The 13,166-nt window shown below is 48.2% G+C and overlaps 1 protein-coding gene across 3 annotated transcripts; it reads left to right on the top strand.

Annotated features, from left to right (window-relative positions):
- The first annotated feature begins 317 nt into the window (after positions 1 to 317).
- Positions 318 to 13,043, top strand: LOC147255244 (uncharacterized). Of its 3 annotated transcripts, none has more exons than XM_086217015.1 (10): positions 318 to 471; positions 3,346 to 3,516; positions 4,970 to 5,043; positions 5,708 to 5,802; positions 6,381 to 6,597; positions 6,866 to 6,987; positions 7,574 to 7,685; positions 8,455 to 8,656; positions 9,258 to 9,581; positions 9,706 to 13,043. In XM_086217015.1, exons 2-10 carry the CDS (start codon positions 3,404 to 3,406, stop codon positions 9,842 to 9,844), a joined length of 1,398 nt encoding a protein of 465 aa, XP_086073141.1. In that variant the 5' UTR covers positions 318 to 471; positions 3,346 to 3,403; the 3' UTR covers positions 9,845 to 13,043. The 3 variants fall into 3 exon arrangements, with proteins under 3 accessions (XP_086073141.1, XP_086073140.1, XP_086073142.1); XM_086217014.1 differs by having other exon boundaries at positions 6,381 to 6,615; XM_086217016.1 differs by lacking the exons at positions 318 to 471; positions 4,970 to 5,043 and having other exon boundaries at positions 3,390 to 3,516; positions 6,381 to 6,615.
- The last annotated feature ends 123 nt before the right edge of the window (positions 13,044 to 13,166 follow it).

Here is a 13,166-nt window from a genome sequence, read left to right as displayed (position 1 = left end):
CTGTCTGAGACGAAGGTCGATGGCTGAGCAAGCCGTCATTTTGCAATCGCTAACCCCGTTTCTCTTTGAAAGCGACACTGCAAGTGACCCTGAGGTTTTCCGTGTGTCGCTCATAGAGACAACGTGCCTCCTCATCCCTCGGACACACAGGATGCTGATGTAAAGAGTATGTATGGAACACACACACACACACACACACACACACACACACACACACACCCTACGACAGCAGGTTTGCACTCAGCACAGCGACCCAGTGCATTGCTGAGGACACTCCTTGTCTCCTCCTCCTGCAGCCTGCAGGCAGCTCAGCTGAACCCAACGGCGTCTCAGGAGCCTGATCAGTGCCAGCATGAGGCAGACATCAACCTGGCGATGAGCAAGCAGCTGGATGGGTTAGACAGCTCTTCTCTACTTTGAGGAAATACTTGATCCTTGAAGTGACTCAACATACACACCTGCCTGAGAGAAGTAAGTTGTTTCTACAGCGATGCTTTTCCAAGTTCACCTGTCATCAGTTGGGTTTCAGTGTTTCTGCTGACAAAGATTAACTGGTTCATGCACAAATGTTGCAGAATTTTTCCCAGGCTAAGTTCACTTTCAGTTCGGGTTTTGTTTCTCCTGGCGACAAGAATAAGTAGCACACAGTAGAACAGGAAAAAGGAAGAGTAAGATATGAGAGGCACATGTATGTGTGTGTGGACACTGGCGCAGAGACACCGTCGGTTCCCTCATCAACAGAACGTTGAGGCCAGTGATGAAGCGTCACGATTCTTCAACACACACCTCAAATGGCGAGCAGACGCCCGCAAATCCACAAGGTTACAGCACAATTTCTGTCCTATAATGAAAAATTGTATTTTGGACTGAACAGACATCCATAAGATAAAAGATCCTCCCTGTGGTAGATGAGTGTTGATCTCACAGACGCAGTTGTGCGGATTTCATGTATGTTTCAACGTAATGTGATTTCGCAGAAGCTTGGTTTTTTTTCAGCACTCTGGTTTTGTTCAGATCAAATATGCTTGAGAGCAGCTTAGCAACACGTGCTGACACTGCGACTATCAAGAGGGCTTGTCCCCATGAGCTTGATAAGAGTACAGCCAACAAGTGTCACACCTTTTCTTTCAAACATTAGGTAATGTTCAATCTGCGTCACGCTTGAAAAATGGCCACGCTTCCCTAAACTACCAGCAGTGTCAACACTGGGAAAACTGGTGATAAGAGAACAAAGAATGGGAGAGAGGAACCTTTATTCGTCCCTCGGAGGGGAAACTGTCCCTGTTACAGCAGCAGAAACAACAATAAAACTGTAATACACTAGAAGAAACACAGTCAACTACAATAAACACCAGCAGCACAAGTGTTGGCTTTTGCAAAGTACAGTTTTAAGTGTTGCACACTAAGATTGTCCAGGGTCTGGTGGACTTCCTGTAGACGTCCTGGTGTCGTCTGACCAGTCCAGTTTGTTGTTCAGGTGAAAACCCAGGTACTAATAAGATGTCACCATCTCAGTGTCCATTCCCTGCACGTTCACCGGCGTTGGGCGGGACTGCGCCCGCCTGCAGAAGTCCCCCACCGGCGCCTTGGTTGTCCCCGCGTTGATGTGGGAGAGGAACCTGCAGGGTTGTGTCACCTCTGCTGACTCACAGCAAGGTCAGCGCCACTCTGACGTCTAGAATGATTACAGTACTCATCGATAACACAACCCTGCATGTGGCTTCACACAACGTGAACAAGTGGCTTTCAGCCAAAACACTGCGTGTACGGGCGCGGCCACCAGTGGAGAGCCAGAGAAAGACGGTTGCTGGGGGAGTGGCGTTCTCGTCTGTAGGTGGGAGTGTAAGTTAACTCTCAACCAAAAATTCAACAGTTGTGTTCAGTGTCGTTCATGAGTAGAGAGGCCTTAGGAGCTGGTGAGCTAGCCAGTTTGCTAGCTAGGGAACGGTCTCCGCCACGTCTCCCTCATCAGGTTCAGGACGCGAGCGTTGCTGCTGCCCAGTCGCTGCCCACACCAGCAGGATGAGTGGGAACTGCTGGCTTGAGGGGATGTTGTGTTTCAGAAACTTCATCAAGGGAAAGAACAGTGATGGTACCTGTGTGTCGGGACCTGTCTGTCTGTCAGGACCTGTCTGTGACTCAGCACTTTCTCCCAGGTCAACCCCAAATAAACGTGTCTCATGTGCACAGGAAGATTCACAAACAAATTCTGTACAATTCAACAGTTCTAACACCCCCTGACAAAAACCCTCACAACTGGTAATCTATATCTCACCCACACACTCACACACCCCCCCCACACACACACAACACACTCACACACCCACAACACACTCACCCCCACACACACACTCACCCCCACACACATACAACACACTCACACACCCACAACACACTCACACTCAACACAATCACACCCCACACTCACACACCCACACAATCACCCCCACACACACTCACACACTCACACACCCCCACACACACTCACACACCCCCACACAATCACCCCCACACACACTCACACACCCCCACACACACAACACACTCACACACCCACACACACACACCCACACACACAACAAACTCACACACACACACAGCTGAACAAACAACAATCAACTGAAAATGACTAGAAGCCAACTTCTAGAACCTCTCGCTGACGTGACCTCCCCCATCTCGTGTTCATGAGCTGCTGCTCTTCAAGAGGCATCAAAAATGTTTTATTCAATTTGCAAGATATTATATTTCCCAAGACATTAATATTGATTAATTTAATTAATACTGATTTTAACTTCAGAGATTTAAGAACAGTTCAGTGTATCTTCAGTACAGGCAGATTGCAGTACAGATTCATATCGCGTAATACTGCATCAGTTATCAAGGTAGTATCAGAGTACAACTGAAGAACTTTGAAGTTACCATCATAACTGCTGCCTGTGTTTGATAGCTCAGAGTGGACTGAACTTTATGGACTTGCCCAGTGTGAGTGGAAGCTCGTCGTGGTATTAAAACTGCTATTCACTGGAAGGAAACCCAGCCCGGTTTAGGAGATGATGTCTCTGTGTATCCAGAGCAGGAAAGTCCACGTCAGGGGCAGTAGTTTTAGGATTTTCACACATGGTGGACTAAGGTTGAAAGCGGAGGTGAAAACCGGGGAGCCACCGTTCTGTGGCTTGCGGTGTAGTCACTGTTTGACCTGTTATTCATCACTGATTAACGCTGGTGGCAGCGAGGAAACACAAATGAACGCTCTTAATGCAGCAGGCCACTTCCTGACCTTTCTACTCTTCCACTCCCAGCCTGCAAGTTTGAAGGAAAAACTGACACTAGATTTTGCTTGTGCAGGTTTCCTGTCCTGAACCACGATAGCAAATGTGAGCGGGGGCCAGGCTGTCCAGCCATTATGTCTGTCCAAAAATACCAGATGCCACATAAACTAAAGGTGCTCAGACGGTTGATGTACGCGAGTCCCGTCATCAGCATCCTGTCGGTCATCCTGCTGCTCTGGATCTTCGGGTGAGTGAATCGCTTGGCTGCTGCAACGTGACCATCAAATATCCAGATTTAACTCTCGTGAGTTTTGAAAGGCTTCGCTTGTAGAGACGGACCAGCTTCTCTGGGAAACCCTGACTCTGCTCCTGCTCCAATTAATGCAAAATCAACCAAACACTGCCCAACATGCGACGCTTGCATGTTTTCAGAATTCCTTTTATCACAAGAACTCCTGCAAAAACTTGTAAAATGTTACATTTCGTGGTGTTGCTGGGCCACCATTTTCTAGAGCAGGTCACACATTGCAACATGACAACAACACCGTGTGTGTGTGTGTGAGTGTGTGTGAGTGAGTGTGTGCGCGTTCATGTGAACACAATGACGGCAGTAAATCCATTGAGCACTGAGATGTATGCAACTTTGCAGTTGGAGGAGATTTCACTTTGCCATTGTGGAAACAGCATTGTGGTTCATCACATCAGGGTTTCAGCAGAACCACTGTTTTGCATTGGTTATCGTTTCAAAAGCTTCAATGAACTTTTACAAACGGCAAGTTTCTGTTTCAAGTATAGTGAAGAACCTATGACTTGCAGGGAGGAGCAAAACGGCAGTCACGGGTTCGTACAAATCCCAAATTCTGCCAGTTCTGTCAACTGGGAGTCTCCCAGTTTCTGGTGCTGGAACTGTCTGGAAACCATCCACAAGCTCAAGCATTCAACTTCTTCAGACCACAGACAACAAACCATGCAAAAACGGCCCGAAATAAAACTAAACTAATCACACAAAATGTCGCAGGAAGGAGAAGACAAAGGCCGGGAGCAAGCTGAAGGGAACAGGGCAGACAAGGACACAGACAGGAAGTTAAAAAAAAAACAACAACGAGGAAATATGTTTCAAAATAAGAGGCAATGGGAGAAAACAACTCCAAAACTAAAAGGTATGAATGTTTCCTCACCTTTTAGGTTTGCACAGTCTCCCAGTGCCTGGTCAGTACAATCACCTCAAAATTCTGCCACATCAGTTTCCATAGTGCTGGGGATTCATTGTATAATCAATCAAAATCAAGACTGGCTGAAAAAGTAATTCAATGTTTGCGAAATATGACCTTTAATGAAGGCAGAACATGAGTCAAAATAAAGCATCAGACCACAGAGTCATGACGACACCATCACTCACTCACATCATCCAGTCAGTCACTGTTGCGTCGTTACTCTGCCCTGCAGCAGAACCCTATCTCCCATACCGTTCGCTTGCGTTCATTAGGCTTCCATTTAATAGTTCGGCCCATTTACGGTCCAGAGCTGGTCAGAGGACCTTTACATCCGTGTACATAAAGTGTATAAGGTCCTAGTTTGACAGCCATCCTGGAGCTTCCCTCGTGGGTCTATCACAGCAACACAACTCCACTCAAAAATGACTCATGGGTTACAAATGCAGCAGAAGTAAAGGCTTCATGATCTCACATCCTCTTACACAGGCCCGACAGAACCCTGCTGCCTCAGATCCATGTGCAACTCACAGAACCACAAATGTTTGGGGCCAAACAGCCAGGTAAAGTGACAGTTACTGCCGTGGGGCGCCACGTCCTCAAGAAACTTTCCTGTTCCTGGCCCCTGGCTCATTTGTTCTTCATTTTGTTTCCCTTTCCTGTAACTGCTGGCGTCCATCTGGGTTCTGCTCCCAGCAGCGCTTCTGTTGCTGGTGCTTTTAAAGAAGGAAACAACATTAACAGCCCTGTTTTAAAGTTGTTCTTGCTGGAATTAAACATTCTGCTAAAAAATTCCCCTTCTACAACATGTGAAGAAATTGGAGGAGAAACAGGAGATGTGGTTGATGTAGGGTCTCTTAGTATCACTGTGAGTATCACGCTTAGCAACTTCTCATTTCTGATGGGTTAGTGTCACTTTGTTTTTTGTTTTTTTGTTTTTTTTTTGGGGGGGGGGTCTCATTTAAATGTCAGAGCCAAAAGAGGAGTTTAGTTTCTGGAGGGTCACAGCAGCTCGTTTACTTCCTTTATGCATATTTTCAGCTACGCTGCAACTGACAATCTTTGTCCAGCTACCGCCGTCAGACTGGAACGATGCTGAAAACCCGACTCAGGTTGTAGTTAGAGTCATCTGAGATGTTTGGGCGTGCTGAACACACCTTCAGCGGTTGCTGTAGTGTGAGCGCAGAGATATGAAGCCGATCAAGTTAACATGTCTCTCTCCTGCAGTTGCTCAGGGAGCAAACCTGTCCTTTGTGGCGGTCCCTGGGACAAAGACGCTGCTGGTGTCGGCTTATATGGAGCAACGTGCAGGAGGTCGGCAGGTGGGTGAAGGGCAGTGGGAGAGCACGACGCTCGCAGCGCCAGGTGTCTGCAGGCGTCTTCTCGTCTGTCTTACTTACAAACTCAAAAGTGAATTGACAATAGGAAGTAACCCCTTTTCATGTTGACCCTGAGGAAGTTGTGAGAAGAGTAGCGGGTGACGGCAGCGCTCACTGCTGCAGTTGCAAATCAACACACCTGCTGCTCATAAACCTCTCTGACAGGAGGGCATTGTGGTTTCAGAGCAATAGGAAGTGCTTCTGACTGCTGCGCTTCAGTGAGATAGTGAAACGTGACGAGAACAAAGGCCTTCAGAGATGCAAGCGTATGATGAGCGCTTTCAAAGCGCAGCCCAGGCTTCCTTAGCGTTAGCCTGAGCAAAGGTGCAAACACACAGGCACCTCTTACTGCCATGAAGCCAGGGTTGCAGCCTGGTGGGGCACCACCTGGCATCACGAGCAACATCACTACATTCACACTGCATTTCAAAACTCTTTCAATGCCCACAAACACCAGCCCTGCACTCCTGTCTCCTCACGTTGGTAAGCTCTCTTCATCATGTCCTGGTCTCGCCTGTTAGGTGCGAGTGATTGCCGTGGTGCTGAGGAGTGAACCCGTCGCCTACTGCTGCATCCTCCATTGCCAGGAGCAACTGCACATCTCTGAAGGAATCGGTCATGTGCACAGCGATCACTTTGGCTTCGTGTACGGGACGTCGGACATCATGTGTCCTCTCCCCTCGGGCTGCAAGACGCCCACACATGTGGCTGTGACCTCAGCGACCGCCAGCAATGACCGTAACATCAAGTTTCTGGGTTACTGCCGGCTCCTTGTGACTGCTTTGAATAAGTCAGCTAGCTGCAGGGGACTATGAGTGACTTCCATATTCTTTGTACTGATTCATCGTCTGGTTGACAAACATCTAATAGTGGAAAATTCGAAAAACGTCTTGAACTAGTTTATTGTTCTCGTCCCCAAGGAGGTCATGTGATCGATTTGTGACCCTCTGCCATTGATGAGATTAGACGTCCCGTCCTCATCAGGTGTCTGCGGTTCTTCTCTTAGGCGCCTCGGTTCCACCCGACATGTTTTTAGAAGTGAGGAACCAGGAGGAGAAAAGTGACACATTTCCCCACAACTTCACCATCTGCCTTTCCACCATGTTTGACTTCAGCAACGTGCTGCAGGTAAAGTCACATAACACCGGCGGTTAAGTCTGTGGACGCCCACTTTACAACACAGGTCACAAACGTCATGAATTAATAATTAATTATACTCAACTGACACAAATTCTGTGCTCTTCTAAGTAGCTAAGCAATTCTGCCCCCCCCCCCCCTAACTTGTGTTACATTTGGGTGACACCATTAACCCTTATCAAGGGGGTGCCCTGGGTTTACACCATGCTTGCTGAAATTGCCACTGTGCTGGCGCCATTTCGTGCTGCTGAGTGAATCTGGTCCTCAGCAGAGGACATTTAGAGGAACTCAACTGCTTCATTTCAAAATTTGGGAAGAAAAAAACCCAACAACTGAGCTACAGTCAGGAGTCTACTGAGCATCCACAATCACGCTGTCGTGTGCCAATCAGACCTTGCTTCAAAAAAAGCAATAAATTCACTGATAAGTTACTTTAATACCAAACTGCTGCACATGCACTTTATCTCCATAAACAACTTGTGTCCTCACACTGCGTCTCGGCGTTGCTCAGTACATCTAATCTCTGTTAATGGCTTTCAATAACAGAGGAACTTCAACCAGAGACTTTGTGTTGCAGCTGGTCCAGAGTCTGGAGATGTTTCAGCTCCTGGGGGTGAGCCGCGTTGTCGTCTATAAGACCAGCTGCAACCCTGAGACGCAGCGCCTGCTGGACTACTACACACAAACAGGTGGAGTACAGCGATATATCGTCCCCTCGCTCAAAACTGCAACAGTTACTAAAAAAGTTGACAAGGTCCAAGCCTGAAGAACTCAGCAGCGGATCAGAGATGGTGCTCAGAACGTCCGGGAGACACGCAGAGCTCCGACGGAATGTTTGTCCGGGGTGCAAATGATTTTCAGAAAAGAAAAGAGAGGGCAAAATTCCCACTGGAAGGAGTAATGTTCCCATTTGGGATTATCCTACTTCCAGGTTAGTGATACTTCACTCAAAAATGCGTTTGTCTTCGGGTGACTGACGAGTACCAATGAAACCCTCCGTTTTCCAACACTCAAGGTGATCCTCTGCTATAGTCCAGCGCCATGATGGAGATTAGAAACTAACACTTCTGCGCTCGGCGCGACCGCCAGCTCAGTCCAAGCAGCTCGTCCATTCACGCAGGCACCGAGCCTCGAGTGTCATAGAGAAGCGTTGCCTCAAGTAGCTGGCCAGCACTCCACTTACATGACATCTGCACTGCAAAGACACATTTACAAAACTCAACTGCCAACTGCCCTTTAACATCCCAACCAACACCGGAACAGGTGAAACATGGAAGCTGCCATCTAACTGGGTCACTCACCCATCCAGTTGCAAGTGAACTCTCATTTATTAGCATCGTTTTATCAGCGACTTGCAATCGAGTCCTGATGTGCAGGTGACCAGCAGATATTCACACGGGCTCTACAACCTCTGTGATACAGAAGTCATCCACCTAAGTCACTTGACTCCGTCTTCAGGTTTGGTGGAGGTGATTCCCTGGACGATATCCAGACACGTGAACGTGTCTCGAGGCTGGCTGCCTGAACACGGTCCAGGTGAGCTCCACTACTTCGGCCAGATCGCCGCTCTCAACGACTGCGTCTACAGATACATGTACCAGTCCAGATACGTGGCTCTGCAGGACATAGACGAGCTCATACTGCCTCAGTCAGTCAACAGGTACCACATTCCTTCCTGCATCGTTCCTCGTTTTGTTGTTGAGGCTTGTTTTTTTAACAGTATTCCGAGTTCGATTACATAAGTATAGTGGCATGTCACACATCTAGTATTGAGTACTACAGAGTCTGTGTCCAAAGAGTCGACCGTTTTCATGAGCGCAGCTTGGTGGCGGTATCGTACTGTGACCCGCCTCTAGACGCGTGCTGGTATTTAGACTTCTGATGATTTCAATCCATCCTCCTGTGGCCTTGGGTCTCTGAACCTCCAGCAACCAATCACATGGGCCAGACTCGTTGCCATGGTAACCAACCCACTGGAGATGCTTTTTCCTGCTGTATTGATACCAGTACATTTTAAAAATGGCCGACATCTGCTGATATTATCGTGCGTCATTGTTGCTGAGAGTCAGATCGGTGTATTGATCATACGCCTCCTCTGATCGGCCAAGCAGGGAGGTGGCATCACCACTTCTAAGCTCATAGAAAGTTTGAGGGCAAAGGTCACTTCATTGCCTAGTAACAGCACGGCTGCTGCACGCTGCTCTACAGCAGCCCGACAGCTCGATGCTACAAGGAGTCCATCTATCTATCTTGTCTCCCAGCTGGCAGGAGCTGCTGCCACTGCTGGAGAAGAAATACGGAGCCGACAAGTGCTACATGTTTGAGAATAACGTGTTTCCCAACACGGTGTCGCTGAGCCCTCCCAGCTCCCGGACCCCCGGCAGCCCCAGCTGGAAGAATGTGCCCGGGGTGAACATCCTGGCTCACCTGCACCATGAACCCATCATCCCTGAGACTCATTACAGCAACTTCAAGATCATCGTTAGCCCCCGGGCCGTTTTCATCGCCAGCGTCCACGGACTAATCGAGTCACAGGCAGGCTGCTCCTGGGTGGACCGGGACATCGCACGGATGTACCACACAAGGTACGGAGAGTCCGACATAGAGCTGTGTGAGCAAATCACTTGGGAACAGACACAAACGTTTCTTCTAAACGCAACGCTGACATTTATTGTATGAAATGTGTGTGTGTTTGTTCTGTTTGTCCAGAGCCCCAAAGCAAACAAACCTGACTCCAGACCAGCTGATTTATGATGGCAGACTGTTGAGGTACAGCGCAGCTCTGACGTTGGCTGTCGATACAACGCTCCGAGACAACGGCCTCCTACCGGAGGACAGCAGAACTTAACGTTTGCTTAGTTTGAGTGTGTGTGTGTGTGTGTGTGTGTGTGTGTGTGTGTGTATACACTCCTATCCTTGAGAGAGATGAGACTATAAAAGACAGGTGACTAGCTAAGAAGAACTCACCTTTTTAAAACCCCTAAACTGACATGAGGACGACCCAGATCAGACGCTGCTCATCCAGAGTGGGACACGTTCAAGATTCCTCACAAGTCTGAGAGCTCAATGGAATAAAAATGGTGGCATTCCCTTTGTAGAAGAATCGGACAGGCCCAGCCACATATTAGTGTGGATCCTTGTCTGATTGGAGATCTGGGTCCTATTATGATGTTAAAGGGGTCATTGGGGCCGAACCAGGTTGTAGTAGCAACGGCGAGGAAAGATACCCGGGGAGTAGGGAAACAAAGGTGGTAAACACAGGACGGGGGTGTAAACGCAGAGCACACGCCACCGTGGACAGACATTAGCTTTGCTCCCAGCAAACTAAATCTGAATCACACAACTTCCTGTCAGAATTTTTCAGAATAAGACAGAGCAGCTCTGACATAATCATAAAAATGATGACATAATGCATTGCTGCTTTTATGTTGAAGGCAAGACCAAAGCACTTGAAGGGATTTTCTAGGCAACTGATCCAAGATCAGGAGTGACAAAGCAGACCCATAAAAAGAAAGGAAATGAATTCAATTCCTACTTTTACCAAGGACAGGACAGCTGTTCCAGATACTGTCAGCTCTGGGACTCTGAAGACTCTTTTTACAACTCCATCATCAGATTTCTGCACCCACTATTCCTGACAGACGCCTCACCCTAAAGTGTATTTGGTCTTCCAGCGGCTCAGTAAGTCTTGAGCTCAAGTCCATTCCCTCCTGCAGTGCTTCTTTCGACGTGGCTGGATCTTCCTGCAGTCTGGCGTCACAAAGACTGATGCAGGAGGGAAAACCACCTTTGGGAGCCCAAGAGCTCCTGGGGGAGCTGGCAAGGCCGAGAACCGCCCCGTGTGAACCCAAGCAACACAGCAGCAGAATTACCTGCGACCCCGGCAGCCTGACCAGCAGCGGCCCGGTGACGAGTCCATCCAGGTGCGACAGGAGCTGAAGCAGCGCTCCGCTCCGACGCCTCCGGGACGTCCCGCCGCGTAACGGCACCTTTCACTGACCATCCGGGACTCGTTCCTCCTGAAGGCAGCGATGGACCTGCTGGCAGCCCGTGTCCGGTCAACACGTGCCAGGTAGACGCTTTCAATACTTCCGCTGCTAGTCATACGCAGCTGTGATTGGTGGAGAGAGTTCTGCGTCACGGCTGGCGGACGTGAACTGGTCCGAAAATCGGGAATGTGACGTCATTTCTGGTTAACGGGAATATTGTTGGGCGGTCATTTTTGACTTAACACCAAGTTTACGACAGCGATAATGAGAAGCGCTTCGTTGGTGAAGAGAGGGACAGGATGGTGACAGGTGTGACCGATGCTCCTTTTAGAGCTGATTTTATTTTGTTAAGATCTTGGAGCCATGATGTGGAAATTTTTCACTTGAAAAAGTCTAGGGTTGGTGCCCGGAGTCGTCACGGCAACTGATAAATCCATCACGTCACTAATCGTGAAGGAGGCGAACCAATGGGATCACCCGCTTTGAGTCACATGATGAATCTGGACCTGGGAGAGTCACATTGATCTGCTCCTAACTGGTTCTCCAGGATCATGTGATGAACACCAGTTCTGGGGTCATGGAGTCTTGATCTACTCCACTCAAGCGTTTAGCCACCTGCCACTGAACCAGCTACTGTTTGGGATCTCAAACATTCAAGCAAGGGAGGTCAGCAAACCCCAGAGCTCATCCCTGGTTCATGAGAGCTCATGCAGCAGAGCACGGCCTGCTGAGGATTTGGAGGCATGGAACTGTCACAGGAACCTCACAGGAGCTCTTTGGACAAAGTCTTGCCCTCACAAGAATAGAAGGACAGGAGAGTGTGAGCGACGTGCACTTGGAAAACCTCCCAAAACTTAGAACAAGAAGGATGGAAGAGAAATGTTGCTTTTACATCTCAGGGAGACGAACCATTCGGCAGCCATTCCCCCGAGGAGCAACATGCTGAGTGACCTCAGCTGAGCTGAGCCACAGTTTTAAAGGAGTCACCCTTGGTTTGGTGGCAACATGGTGGGCGAGAGCCCTCCTTCAGCCTGCACTGAGACCGCAGAGAGAAAAGCTTTCACTCTCTCTGCTCTTGCAAGGAATTTTAAAAATGAAAATGTTTACATCGCCATCCAGCAACTAGCTAAGTTGGTTAAGATCGTCCCTGTGGCGACAGTCCCCCATGACTGGTATTTGTCTGGTTTGGTTTGGTTTGGTTTGGTTTCCTGCGTTTGCTCTTGACCGACTGATCTGTGTTTAGATTTGTGTTGAACTCAACGTGTCAGATTGCATTGAAGGGTCCATGTATCCCGTTTGTGCAGAGGGAAGCACTTCGAAACACAGTGTTTAGCCTCTAAGGTGAAAAAGTGTATCAGATACATTTTAATTTATTTTCCAGAGGCTTCAAATGTAATTTATGTTGGTGCAGTAATAAACTGGCGGGCCCGGCTTCTTGAGTTGTTACATTCTGACTGAATTAGAACCTGGTTGCAAGAATTTTAAAAGTTTTGTTAAATTTTGTGCTGTTGACTTTTAAATTATTTTGTATCACTTCTTAGTGACTCCAGGATGCAGAAAGAACCAGCCACGTAGATTTAGCTGGAAGCTATTGGACACCGATGTCTAGCAACAGCTGAAGTGCCCAGAAATGTCCGTTTGCAAACTCTCCAGGTTGTGGTCTGGTATAATCACGTCTTCGATTGCCAGTCATATGATCAGGAACATATTTGGACAAACACCTGGAGCTGAGTACCAGTGCAGGAACACCAGTAGAGAAGCAGCTCCACCTAGTGGCTGCTAAGACTCACTGCAGGCTTCTGAGTGCACAACAAGCAGTGCTCACTGTTCGGGTTTGAGGTGGAGAGCATTCCTGTATCTTATAAAATAAAACATATATCAAATTATCAGCTAATGTCTCTTTGCATTAAACCAACAAAGTATTCAAATTAAAATTATATAAAAATGTTAAGATTCTGTCAAACACAGTAGATAAAATATTTTTAACAGCTTTCAATGACCATTTGCCCAAAATTCCCTCCATCATCCATCCCTCCATCATCCCTCCCTCCATGTTCTCCCTCTTCTCCTGTTGAGGGTGGTGGGGGTGGAGCCTATCCCAGCAGCCTTCCCCCTGGACAGGTCACCAGTCCATGGCAGGGCCAACACATAGAGACAGACAACCATTGGCTCTCCCAGCCA

Source organism: Aulostomus chinensis, chromosome 10 (assembly GCF_037954235.1).
Source record: "Aulostomus chinensis isolate RoL2024-O1b breed Wild chromosome 10, RoL_Achi_v1.0, whole genome shotgun sequence".
Taxonomy (NCBI): Eukaryota; Metazoa; Chordata; class Actinopteri; order Syngnathiformes; family Aulostomidae; genus Aulostomus; species Aulostomus chinensis.
Note: the sequence above shows the minus strand (reverse complement) of the source record. Positions and strands in the feature narration are given on the sequence as shown.